General features: G+C 40.2%; 1 protein-coding gene across 3 annotated transcripts in view; it reads right to left on the bottom strand.

The window, feature by feature from the left end:
• Positions 1–2,390: 2,390 nt before the first annotated feature.
• NFATC1 (nuclear factor of activated T cells 1) overlaps positions 2,391–12,901 on the bottom strand; it is a 134,347-nt gene continuing 123,836 nt past the window's right edge. For all 3 annotated transcript variants that reach the window (XM_081205800.1, XM_081205802.1, XM_081205801.1), the window contains exon 10: positions 2,391–5,059. In XM_081205800.1, the coding sequence (XP_081061926.1) occupies positions 5,010–5,059 (50 nt within the window). In that variant the 3' untranslated portion in view covers positions 2,391–5,009. The remainder of the gene's footprint in view (positions 5,060–12,901) is intronic.

Consider the following 12,901-nt stretch of genomic DNA (forward strand, 5'->3'; position numbering starts at 1 on the left):
ACATATGCTTCAGGTTACAGATTCTGCTAACCCAGAAAGAGTGCTTCAGGTTAAGACCTTTGCTTCAGGATGAGAACAGAAATCGCGCCACGGCAGCGCAGTGGGAGCGGGAGGCCCCATTCGCTAAAGGGGGACCTCAGGTTAAGAACAGTTTCTGGTTAAGAACGGACCTCCAGAACGAATTAAGTTCTTAACCCGAGGTACCACTGTATAAGAATGACACTTGTAATTAAAGGGTAAAACCACTGATTTATACACATGAGCACTGAATGGGAAAGGTTTCGGCACTTGCATGCATTTTTTGTTTACAAATCTGTGCTCCTTAAAGTTGTCTCACACAAAACCAGACCAGAATAAATATCTTACAAAACGCAAGGGAAAGAAGAGAGACCAAAACAATGCCTGACTTGCTAAATAATTGCAAATCTGACCCTCCAGATGTTTCTGAACTACATGACCATGCTTGATGAGCATGAATGGAATTGTAGTTCAGCAGCATCTGGAGGGCCAAAACTTCCCCACATCTGCAATTCAGCATTCCCATGTAGCTCAGATTTTGTTTAGACATTCACTTCATTTATAAGATACGTGCCTTTTCTCTTAAAAAAAAAATCAATTAAAATAGATACCAGGCAGGTATTAAGTGCTACATATGTGAACTATAGGCACTAAAATTTCTATTAGTTTTGCTGTTTATTTTGCATAATCCTGAGTCACAGCTAGCATATATAACAAAAACTGAACTGTAATTATATGACAACTTATATGCCTGTGGTGCTGTGTGGTTCTCCAAGGCCCTTGGCAGAGCTCTTTTCCAATCCTTTTAACTGAGATCTTTCAAATGGGGTTTGAAACGGGACCACTGTGCATAGGAAATATCCATTCTGTCTTTGAGCTCCTTCCCTTTCCAAAATGTTGTCTGGAGATGCTTGGGATTGAACCTGGGATGGGCTGCATTCAAACAAAGTTATCCTGCTCATACAAGGGCTTTCCTTTTCACACTAGAACTTCCTCTCCATCCTCTGTCTCCCCAAATGTTCTGGAGGTTTGAAAGAACTCCCAGAACAGATAGTGGGCACAGGGGGGGGGGAGAGGGGGGTGCTCTGTTGTGCAAGCGGAAGTCCTTGCCTGAACAAGATGACTTCATTGGATACAACCCAATGTGTGAGCACAGACTAGCATCACCCCTGATGTCATGCATGTAGGCTCGCCCCGGTTCCTAATGTAATGCAACATAGAAGACAGTGCACATACAATTGTACACACACTTTCTCACTACAGACATTAAAATACGAAGCATTCCTGCCTTGAACTGGGACTTAATTACCCTGGTAAAAACTGCTCCCATAAATATCAATCCCAAGAAACCATAGATGGGATGCAATATCAGGCATTCGTGTTGGAGGGTGGGAGGCTACCTGGAAGCTAGAGTCAGGCAGGCAGAGGGCCAGACCTCTAGCACCCTTCTGGTGTCACCCGACCTCCAGAGACAGGACGCTGACGGGCTGTAGTGTGACTGTAACTAGCTCTGCATTGTGAGCTATTACACACCACTCATACCATGTCATTCTGTGGCATGCATAGATAGACCAGGGCTCAGTAATTCTTTCTCTGGCAGAATACAGCATGTTGTTTCAAGTTCAAAATGTATGCTGGACTCTCATCCCTTGATCATCAGTTCCAGAGCCATGGTGGATTTGCTTCGTGACAACATGAATTTGTTCTAGTATAGCAGTGTGCCAGCTGATGCTACTCATTCCAGATAATTCCCAGTCTTACCATACAACCATTGACCCTGAATGGGAAGTCTGGACTTTGAAAGTCATCTAATCTTCCTTGCTGTTTTATACTGTATTGTTTTAATTAGTGTTTTTATAGTTGATTTGATTTTGTGTGGAGTGCCCTACCTGGGTGGATGGAGCAGCCAAGTAATTTTGTTGTCCCCGAGAGGGGGCAATGACAATAAAGATATTATTATTATTATTATTATTATTATTATTATTATTATTATTATTATTATGAGCCAGAAAGAACTCTGTGGATCAGGCAGTGACTGCTGATGACCAGTTGCAGGACATAAAGTCAGGAATGCCAGTTTGGGATGCTTCTCTCCATGAAAACACACACACAAAAGCTAGCATATCCTGGAGATATCAGCCTGCTAGTTTTGTTCTAGGAATACTCTCTCCCTCCTTTCTTCACCTATGGGAGCATCAAAAAATGTGCTTCTTTGTTTGCACTTCTGTAACCCATTCTACATTTTTAAGATGTTCCCACCTTGTTCCCACCCCGTTCTGCTGCATATTGCTCATCTACCCTAAACCAACAGCATTTCTGCCAACAAATAAGCAAAAAACACACCACAAAATGAATGTAAAATTCTTATCAGATACGGGTTTTTCATACCAGGTTTTTTATTATTATTATTCATGGATTCATACAAGAGATGCATATTATTCATACAAGAGATGCATAGTTTTTCAGAGCTAGGGTTGAATGTAACAAACTTCCAAGACAGCTCAAAAGAAATTAAACAAACAAACAATGACAAATAGGGGGTGTGACATACCGGGAACAATACATATGATTATCTTGCTAAAGTTATTGCAGAAATGCAAACATTGTGGTGCTTGTGTGGTCAGCACCTCGCCCAAGATATTTCTGTATCAGAGTCAAAAATCCTTTGGCCTGCCTGAAGGTTCCTCCACTTGCACTCTTCTGACATTTCAGGAAAATTGAGAGAAATGGACGTCTGAGAATTACACTGGAACTCCATGTCTTTCTTGGCAACTACATGTTTTAAATGTAGAATACATGAAGAAAGAGCAATTGTTGTCAAGGGGCGTCCAAAAATATGGTTTAATCTATGGAGTGCTGCTCCCGCACAAGTTTCTGTTCTAACAAATGGAAATTATACAGAAGCACTTCTTGATGAATGGTACAATTATGATATTGGAAGACTGAAAGTTGCCTGAAACGGAAGTGCCTGCAATATACAGAATATAGATGCTAACATATGACATTTTAAACTGTATCATTTTATGAAAAATCCCCCTCCCGCAGGAGTCAAAAACAGTTGAACCAATCTAGCTTTCTGTGGAAAGTTGTGCTTCGTTTGATGTATTTTCTAGCTGCAAGTTTAGCTGAAAACTGTCAAAATTTATATGTATATATAATATGGCAGTCTAGGAGAAATGCATGCAACTGCTACAAAGCTGAGTACAGGATAAATATCTCTTGCTAAGCAGTTGGGAAGTCACCCAATTAGAAGGACCAGTAACGTTATAATATTTACATACAGCCATATTATATTCTTATGTTTTCACAGTAATGTGCAAATGTTACAAATATGGCTTTTCATTTTTTTTAAAAAAGTAAGTAAGACATAATTGTACAGAGTAATATTTCTAAATGTTTAGGACTGTTTCACCTTTTTGTGAAACCTGTTGAGTTTGCTTTAACTGTACACTGCACTCAGTCACCACCTTAGTAACTGTGGAGTAGTTCACTCGTATTTCCTAAGGCACAATATTAATGTTAAATGCTTTAAAAATGGAGCCATGCTTTCTTTTTGTCTATGTGACATAATATGCCATTACTAGCTATACGGTAACAACATTATTGGTTGTACGAAATACCATGTCAAAGACTACATTACATGCTTAAGTTTCATACGTACTCTATAAACTTGAAGCTGCTCTGAAAATATACTATACAGCATTGCATATTAAAACATTTGGTTTTTTGGTAATATTTGTTGTACACAAAGCAGAGAGTTATAAGGCTTCAGTGGAATAATTATCTTATAATTGAACAAATATTTTACATTCTTTGAAAATGGTATTTACATTTGCTTTTAACTCATCTTTTGTCATTTGGTAATTAATACATGTTTCATATGCATCCTTCTGGACTGTCTAAAGTGCTTGCTTATCTGCTTGAGGAAAGAAAATGCATAATTGTCTTAAACATAACAAACCCACAACATAGTAATGGCAAAAGTATTTGCATGGGATCAGGACTGCATTCTCAGAAGCAGAAATTATTGCTGAATTCAAAGCCTCCACAAGGCATATATATATATATATATATATATATATATATATATATATATATATGCGCATAAATGCTAGTTTGTATGTATAAGCATAAGCATAAAACAGTTGAGGAAAATATAGGTATCCACGTTTTTGTCCATCAACCTTAATATTTTGTGCTGTTCAATTTTCTTGTGCTATGTCTAGAAATTGATTTAAGTCAAAGTATTAACATGCAGTCCTATGATACATGAGCAAAGACCTGCAATAGGCTGAAAAGTATAGAACTGAGATGACAATCTGGGTTTTTAAAAAAATGCATCAGGAATAAGGCAACAAGATGTAAAATACAGTTCAAAAGTGAAGAAATCCAGGAATTCAGACACGTATTTTACTTTCCAGGGCTTGTAACTAACTAAATCATACTCAGGGTAGACCCGCTAAAATCTTGCCTATCATCTGAATGGATCTACTCTGAGTATGAATGAGCTGATACAACCCAACAGGGGGTTTTATACCCATAACAACAGACAGTTCCAACACACCCCAAGTTCCAATGTATGTTTGATGGTTACTGTGCCTAGAAATACTTTGCATGGCAGCATATCCAAAGCTGCCAATACAATGTCCTGATGTCAGAAGCTAACAAAATAAGGCACTTCCAGTAGAGCCCAAAGGAAAAGAAAGCCAGTTTTCAGTCAGTAACCAGTTGTGTCACATTTCCTATTTCAACTTGTGAAACGCGCCATTTCAGAGTTCGTGTCCTCCATTTTCCTTGAGATGATTTTCTTGACAGAAGGTGTTTCCTTGGTTGAAGCCAGCCAATTAGTTTTATGTATAGATATACAGAGAAGAGGTAATTGTTCCAAACATTCCAGAAAGGGAAAGAGCAGAGCGGTACGAGGGAGGATCTTCCATTTATCTGAAGCCGATGTCTCAGCGGAGCTTAAAGCAGGATATCTAGACGGCCAGCTATGAATGGACGTTGGTGCTGGAGAGGTCGTTCCTTATTATTTCATTTACTGCAAGGAAGAAGAAAACAGAAGGAGAGAAGGGTTATTGCTCTATACACACTTCTGCCAAAAGTGACACTTAAAGGCACTTGAATTAGTGTCGCCTGTTTCTCTTTGGTCACGGATGCTAAGCATAAAGTGCCAGTAAGCAGCCAATCAAACCAGGACGGGACCGCAAGAGCAAAAGGAGCTCATAATCCTAAAGGAAATTAATGCTGGGCTCCCAGGCTTCCATTAGAAAGGAGCACCTGGGGCCTTGTCGTATTGCATCACTCATATTCCACCCCTGCAATTTAGTTACACACACACACACATACCCAGTTGGGTTGACTTTGAAGGGGAAAGGGACAAAGAAGAGGAAGTCCATAGAAGAACTGATCCATGGCACATAAGCTGACCTGAGCTTGCAAGCATAACCCACAAAACAGCAGGGGGCTGACCTGAATGCTTGAAAATGGCTATGACTCAGTTGGATAGGGGTTCCGTATGCTGAAGTTTCCACAGTGGGAAAGAGAGTTGATGAAAGAAATAAGGAACCTAAATTGGTGTTTTTGCTCGCTCGCAGCCGATAGTGGTGAAACAGATAAATCGACATGTCTTCCTCAACAGTGGAAAGCACACAAATGTGTGTGTCTTGGTTTTTTTAAAAAAACAAAACGCACAACCCCTTATTCGCCTTCAGAAAACTTCTGAGGACAAGGCAGCAAGCCATAGCAGGCATTTAAAGAAAGAAGTTGACAGGGTCTATAATCTAAGCATTAACCTGCGGGATGAACAGAGTAGTGCAATGTTTTCGTTACTCGTGGTTATTATTTTTTCATTCCCTTCACCCCCTGCTTGACTTTGGAGCTGTGCAGTTTCTCACACTCCGGCTATGTCCATTTATCGCTTGTGATTTTTGGCAGATGGGCAGGAAATGACTGAACCTGGCAGAGCATATCAACAGTGAGCTGCACAACATCCCTTCTATTTCCACCTCTCCTCCCTGTGGTCCCTGCCACTGCTTGATTTACATTAAGATAGACAAAATGTCATCAGGAAGGCTGTCACCACTTTGGAGCTTTCCTAACATCACAGCGAAGGGGAAACACATGCCCACGTCATGGAATTAGCCTGGAAAAGCCCACATTTCCCTTTGCTTGTGGGCTGTTGATCCTTTCTGCTTGGATAATTCCATTTGTTTGTGCAAGAAAAGACCATGCTGATCAAAAACAAAACTTCCTGTAGCTGTGCACAGATTATTATTATTTTTTAAAAGTTTTAAAAAGATGAGTTTGGGGTTTTTTAAAAAAGTATTTCATCACTATGGCACATTTTTAGAGAGAGAAAGCAACTTAAATTGGGTTCCAGAGTGGCATATGCAAAACTGGACTATGATAGCTTTGTACATCTAAATGCTAGTTTTCCTTAGGAAAATCTGTGTAAGGTATTGGGGCCCTTGAGCACCAGAGGTCAGCTACCTTATTAATCTGTGGCACCAAGGCAGCTCACGGGCTGAAAGGCTTACTGAACTGATCTTTCCTGTGCAGCAGCACCACAAACGTAATGGCCAGAGAAGGTATTGCAGCTTGCCAACCAAGCTGGGTCAGGTGACCTGATCAACCAATGGGGGCCTGATTTGCTCTGTATGACCTTTTTCTCTAGCTTTGCTTTCTCAGTATGATTAGCTTGCTGCTTGCCTTGCCTGCTTGTCTGATCAGCTTGCAACACTACCTAATCATACCAAGAAGAACGCTTTGGTGAACAACCATGGAAAGTAAGTGATGTGGTATGTCGTACTGCATTAACGGAAAGTGCCATGAATGGTTCCTGACATCAAATCTTCTGAGAAGATGCTACAATCGGGGGGGGGGGGGGGGAACACACGGCCGGCCAATCATCAGCAAATATTTGAGCCTGTGCACCTTGGGCCTTCTGACAGAACATTTGATTTTGGACTTGCTTTGAAATTCTATTGACACAGCACTTTTAAGCACCATTGTGGGTAGGAAACAGTTCCATTGAGTCACTGCTCCTCAAGTAACTTCAAAAATCCAAGGCCATGTGGAAGAGTATGCAGCTTAAATCTACCACACACTGGTGTTTTGAGGACCATAGCTTGGTGGAAGAACATCTACTTTGCATGAAGGTCTCAGGTTCAATACCCAGCGTCTCCAGTTAGAGTTGGGCATAACTGTTGCCTGAAACCCTGGAGAGCTGCTGCCAATCTGTGTAGACAACATTGAGTAATATGGACCAAGGCAGTTTTGTATAAGGCAGCTTGCTGTTTCCAGAAACTGGAACAATGGTAGACTTCTTCCATATGGAGCAGGAATTGCCATGCCCATGAGAAGAAGCCCTTAATTGTATGTCCGTACTTGAGGATTCCTTCTCGGAAGCCTGACTTCTGGATCTCAAGGGGCCCTACGGATTGGCTGTCATTGAGAATATGTCATGAATATACTACTGTTACTTTAAATACTCACCAACATCTGTCTGAAAACAAAAAGAAGAGTGGATTTGCTTATGGGTTGAATTCCCTTTATTAGTGCACTTGAAGTTGAAAACAAGCCCTGTTAAGCCAAATGGGGAGAAGGGGAGGGAATCCAGTTTGTTTATTCCATTAGGGTCTACAGCTAAATGTTGTATTTGATGTTTGTCATGGCATACTAATACTTCTTTAAAATAAGCAAAACCTGTGATCTTGCAACGGGGCAATGGGCACAGCAACAGAGCTGGAGAAAAGCTATTTCAAATACCCCTGAGCATGAAAAGTTACTTTTTCGTCCAAACAAAAAGCACAATCAGTAAGCAGACAGTTTTGGGTCTATTCCCCAGCAACTGCCTGAAAATGTAGTCAATTTTAAAATTGTAGCCCAATTGATGTTTCAGCTGTTTTGCAGCAAACACATTTTAGATAGCTTAATGTGTAATCCTTTCTTTTATGAACTATCGTATTTCGGGAATGAAAATGTGGTTCAGTCACTACGTGATGTCATTCACATATATATAGATCTAGAAGCAAACAGGATAACTAATGGTTTGTTTCATTCTTTATTTTCATTTTTCAAGAAAGCTTGAACATTGCGTCCCAATGTCAACAGATGCAGGGATCCGTTCATAATTTTAAAATATTTAACAAACACCTCTTTCCACTTGCACAGAACCCTTACAGAAGCCTTACATTAGTGGCTTTTATATAAACCAATCTGGTTATTACATCTCTTTAAGACTGGGCTTCTCATCTTAACACTCGTTTTGCACGTGAGGTAACTTAGGGACACAGGCAGATAGCTGGCATGCTAAAAATCATACAAGTCAGTTTGTGGTCAAACTGAAATTCAAGACATAAACTTCAGTCTAAGATTATACTGTTCTTGGAGATGAGCGGAATCCTTCCTATACTAACCATTCACACAGCATTTTAAAAATATGTGAGTTTTTTTTGCGAGCTTGCCAATTACACCTACAGTTTCCCAACATGCTCTCTGCTTTAAAAAATTGTCAGAGCGAAAGTTTCCATGTCATCCTCACTTTCCCACTAGCACCCTGCACCCTCTCTCTTAAAAAAAAAGAATCCAAAATAGATTTAAGAAAGGCAGGTTTGTCATGTGACCACGCTACCTGTCAAGGGACCTGAAAAATAAAATGTTCTGTCGTTAAACCCATCAAATGTTGCAGCAACAGGATGTGGCAAGACTGTGGTTTAATAAGGAGGTTTTTCTTCTGAATTTAACTTTAAAATGACCTTGCCATGGAAAAGTTTGCTTCAGGGTAAACAAAAGCATAACTGATAACAATAGTTTTATTTATTTCTTTTAGAGGCAACTATATTTCATCACATTAACATACAAAGTTTAAATACTTTTGCCTACAAGGCAAACTCTTCTGAAGTTCCTCCCCCCTCCCCCCAATATTAAATTGGGTGCTCTTAGAATCACAGAATAACCTTTGCTATAAAATAATGATCTATAGATGTAATCCTGATCCTATCAAAGCTACTATGAAAACATCTATTAATTTTAAATTAAGCCAAAGCACAGACTATTTTAGCCAGAGATCAAAGCTTTCTTAAGGCTTATGACAATGAAAACAAATGGGAGATAATTGGCAAAAGAGAAAAGAATGAATTATTATTATTATTATTATTATTATTATTATTATTATTATTATTATGCCCTTCCTCCCAAAGGAGCCATGGGTGACAAACACAAAGAATTATAACAATACAATTAAATATAAAATTAAAATGGCTTTTGTTTTCAGTACAAAATGTGTCATATCATATTAATGAGATGATATAAGAGTAGAGCACAGACTACAGCACAAATGCTTTGGTGCATAGAAGAATGCAAGTTCAGATCTGCTATGACTTTACAACGATATACATCATTTGCAAATGCAAGTTAAAGAACAGAGACTATTAAACAACAGAGGAGATAAGAATTTAAAGCATGGGCTGCAGAATGCTGAATCTGCAGTTTAATGACCCAAGATTATTCTTATTGAAAAGTGAGTTTTTGAGCCTGCTTTTAAAAAAAAAGAGAATAAAGCAATGTTTAAATTAGCAAGACACTGCACCATATTCCACCTAAGAATATCACTGTGCAGCAGAGTGAATTCAGAAAGTATATTTACAGTGGAATCCTATATACTGTACATCTTCTCGAGCTCAATGGGACTAACTCCCAAATAAGTGTGTAGACTTCTTAAGAGTCTACAACTTTCTGCTTGCACCTGAATCACAAGAACAACTGGTGTGAGAAACATTCACCTGATTGCTCAGAGAATACCACAGAAGAACAAATAGACATGAGCCCAGCCCCAAAGCTAAGCGGTGTATTCCAGGAAGATATGCAATTGTTAAGTTACCCATAATGGAGACAGAATGTGGGCAGATTCAGCAGCTGCAGCAGAGTTGTGCTAAACTGAACAACATCCTCAGGTCAGCCTCACACTGTAAATTTTAGGACATCTTACCTTGGGAGAGAGTAGAAATGAAATTGTGTGTATCTCTGTCCCTTCTAGTGTTTGTGAGGAATGCAGACAGGGTGACTCCCTCTCTCCAACAAATGTCTGAAACCCTGAAGAGCTGTTGCAAGTCAGTGTAGACAGTGTGGAGGTAGGTGGACCAATGGACTGACTGAGCTAAGGTAGCTTGCATTATGTGTTCCTATGAAATGAGGTTTGTTAAAACCCTCAGCCTTGAGCAGGGCTACACTTTCTTACTGGCCTTGATTTGGGGCCTCTAACAGATACCTGATCAGGTGAAGCTTTTACTGGCATGGAGATAAGTTACGTGAAGCACTTCATGTGCTTTCTGTGTGTTGGGGTCAAATGAGATGTGATCCTAAAAGCACCACCAGCATCTATGTCAGGTTTTTATTTTAAGGATCATTGGGACCACAGTACACTAGGAGGGCTAGCCATGATCACCATGAAAACTGTCCCTGTGCTATTCTGGGTGGTTGCAGCCTAAGTCTGCCCCCCACCAGTTTTGTTGAACTCTGTGGTTCCCCAGAGTCTGATGACACCTCTCTCTTATGTGTGGGTGTTGCCAGTTTGACTACATAAGGATTGGCCCTAACCCCCCAAATACTGCTAACAGAGGAATGAAGGACTATGTAGAGGTGCATTTACACAGGTCTCTATAGGCCTTCGCAGTGTTTTTTTCTGGGGTGGGGACCATGTACCCCTAAACATTTTGTTGGCCTCATTGAAGGGCAGTATTTCAATATGAGGAGGAAAATGAGAGTACCCCTAAACATTTTTTTTTAAAGAAAAAAAGCACTGGGCCTTTGAAGCTGGACTCTTCTTCACCATTTAGATCATGTATAGCCAATGTAGAGCCCTACAGATTTTGCTGGATTCCACCTCTCATCAGCCCCAGACTGTGTGGCCAATAGTCAGGGAAGACGGGAAATGTCGCACAACAACATCAGAAAGGCACCATGTTGGCTACCTCCACCAGATAATTCCCCATCATTCCATGAATGTAGAGATGACAGTATAGAAATGGAGCATGCTTAGTTGCTACCATTTTTGCATTTTGCTCATAATTTTGTGGGAGCCAGTGCTCCAGAAACATATAAAACACAGTGTTGGCTTTTACTTGTGCCTGACTTTTTGAAAACTTGGGTTCCATTTCAGGTGGCGCTAACTTACAGTAAAATGCTTAATTTCTGTGAATCCTGGGATGGAAGATAAACTTGTCATCCTTGAATGTATTTCAAGAAAAACTAATTATTTGGCTTCCTCTCTTAACAATGGGCCTTAATGTATAGAATTATGCCAATACAACATCTGACTATACGTGTAGGACACTGTTTGAGCCTTCTCAGAGCTGAATGCCCTTGGTTTCCATTGAATTCAGAATAAATTGTAAGTTCCTTCCCAGAGAATAAAATGGCCACTGCTTTTTACAATATTGAATACATGACCAACTCTCAAACAAATAATAAAAATGACAGCAATGGAGCAGATGAACATTTGTGCCAATAACGCAAAAGAATTCTGCCCAGTGGGCTATATATTTTTATTTAATACAAGTCGCGTGGGTCATTTACAATGTCTGCCTATAGTTTTCTCCTTCCTTTTCTTTTCCTGAGGAATTATGCCTAGTCTTATCAAGGAAAAAACCTGACAAATAAATGACATGAGCTGTAACGTTATAATATGAGGGCCTTTGACTGCACTCTAACAGAGGCATAATGATGCAAAACAAGGCAGATAAGAGAGTCATAATGGTAGCCAACCAGTAGACACTTCGGGGGGAAACCCCAACAAAATGCAACCCAACTTTATTTTAAGTAGTCCTATTCAGGTCCTCTTATTATAAGCTGGTATTATTTCCTGTGCTACAGCTCAATGTGGGAGCACATCGTTAATGATGTGTGAGAAGTCATCCTTCTCCTCTGGGCTGATTCACGCTTGCGTTTACATCAATTGGTATCCTGTAACTTGAAGACTTGCTGCCGAAGGTGTGAGCTGCCTCTGTTGAAAAGGACTTGTGGTTGAGGCGATGCATGATGCAAGCCCTGTCTACGCCTGAGGTGTTCGATTTATTTTAAACATGCAAATCACCTCAGTGAGTAAGGGATATGTGACTCTGAACTCCTCCCAAGGGACCTTGTGCCGTGTGTGAGAGAGAGTCTGCAAAAGGCAGCACCCCTTTTAACTTGTTAGCTTTCTCACAGCCTGTGGAACAATGTGGGGAGAGATGAAAGTTCTTCTGAGAACGAGCTTAGAAGTCATCATCATTATTTATTAAATTCCCATACTGCCCTTCATCCAAGGATCACAGGGCAGTTTAAAACATAACAACAGAAAAAATACACAACACAGTAACAAACAAAAATAATAACACTCCCCCCCCTGCCCAGTTTTAAATGCCATAGATTGTGTAATTAGCCAAAGGCCTGGGAGAAGAGGAATATTTTTGCCTGGTGCCTAAAGATATGTAATGAAAGTGCCAGGCGAGCCTCCCTGGGGAGAGCATTCCACAAGCTGGGAGCCACCACAGAAAAGGCTTGTTCTTGTACTGCTGACCTTTCATGGAGGAGGCAAACAAAGAAGGGCATCAGAGGATGGTCACAGGAGTTGGGTTGGTTCAGGGTCCTCATCAATAAAATTGGGATTATACTTTAATGATGCTGTGGGGGTCAAAATAAGCCTTTGTTACTCACACCTTTAGTTTAGAGAGAGAGATTCAAAAAGATGGGCACAAGAGCACACTGCTTTGCTACATAACAGAAGGTCTGAGTTAAATCTGCCTATAGTCAAAAGAGTTGTGATTTGTCTATGTATTATTTCAATCTTTTCTTGGCCCCCAATGATGCTTTGCAGAACTCAGTCTGAATGGATGGATGTCAA

Source organism: Podarcis bocagei (assembly GCF_964188305.1).
Source record: "Podarcis bocagei genome assembly, chromosome: 8".
NCBI lineage: Eukaryota > Metazoa > Chordata > Lepidosauria > Squamata > Lacertidae > Podarcis > Podarcis bocagei.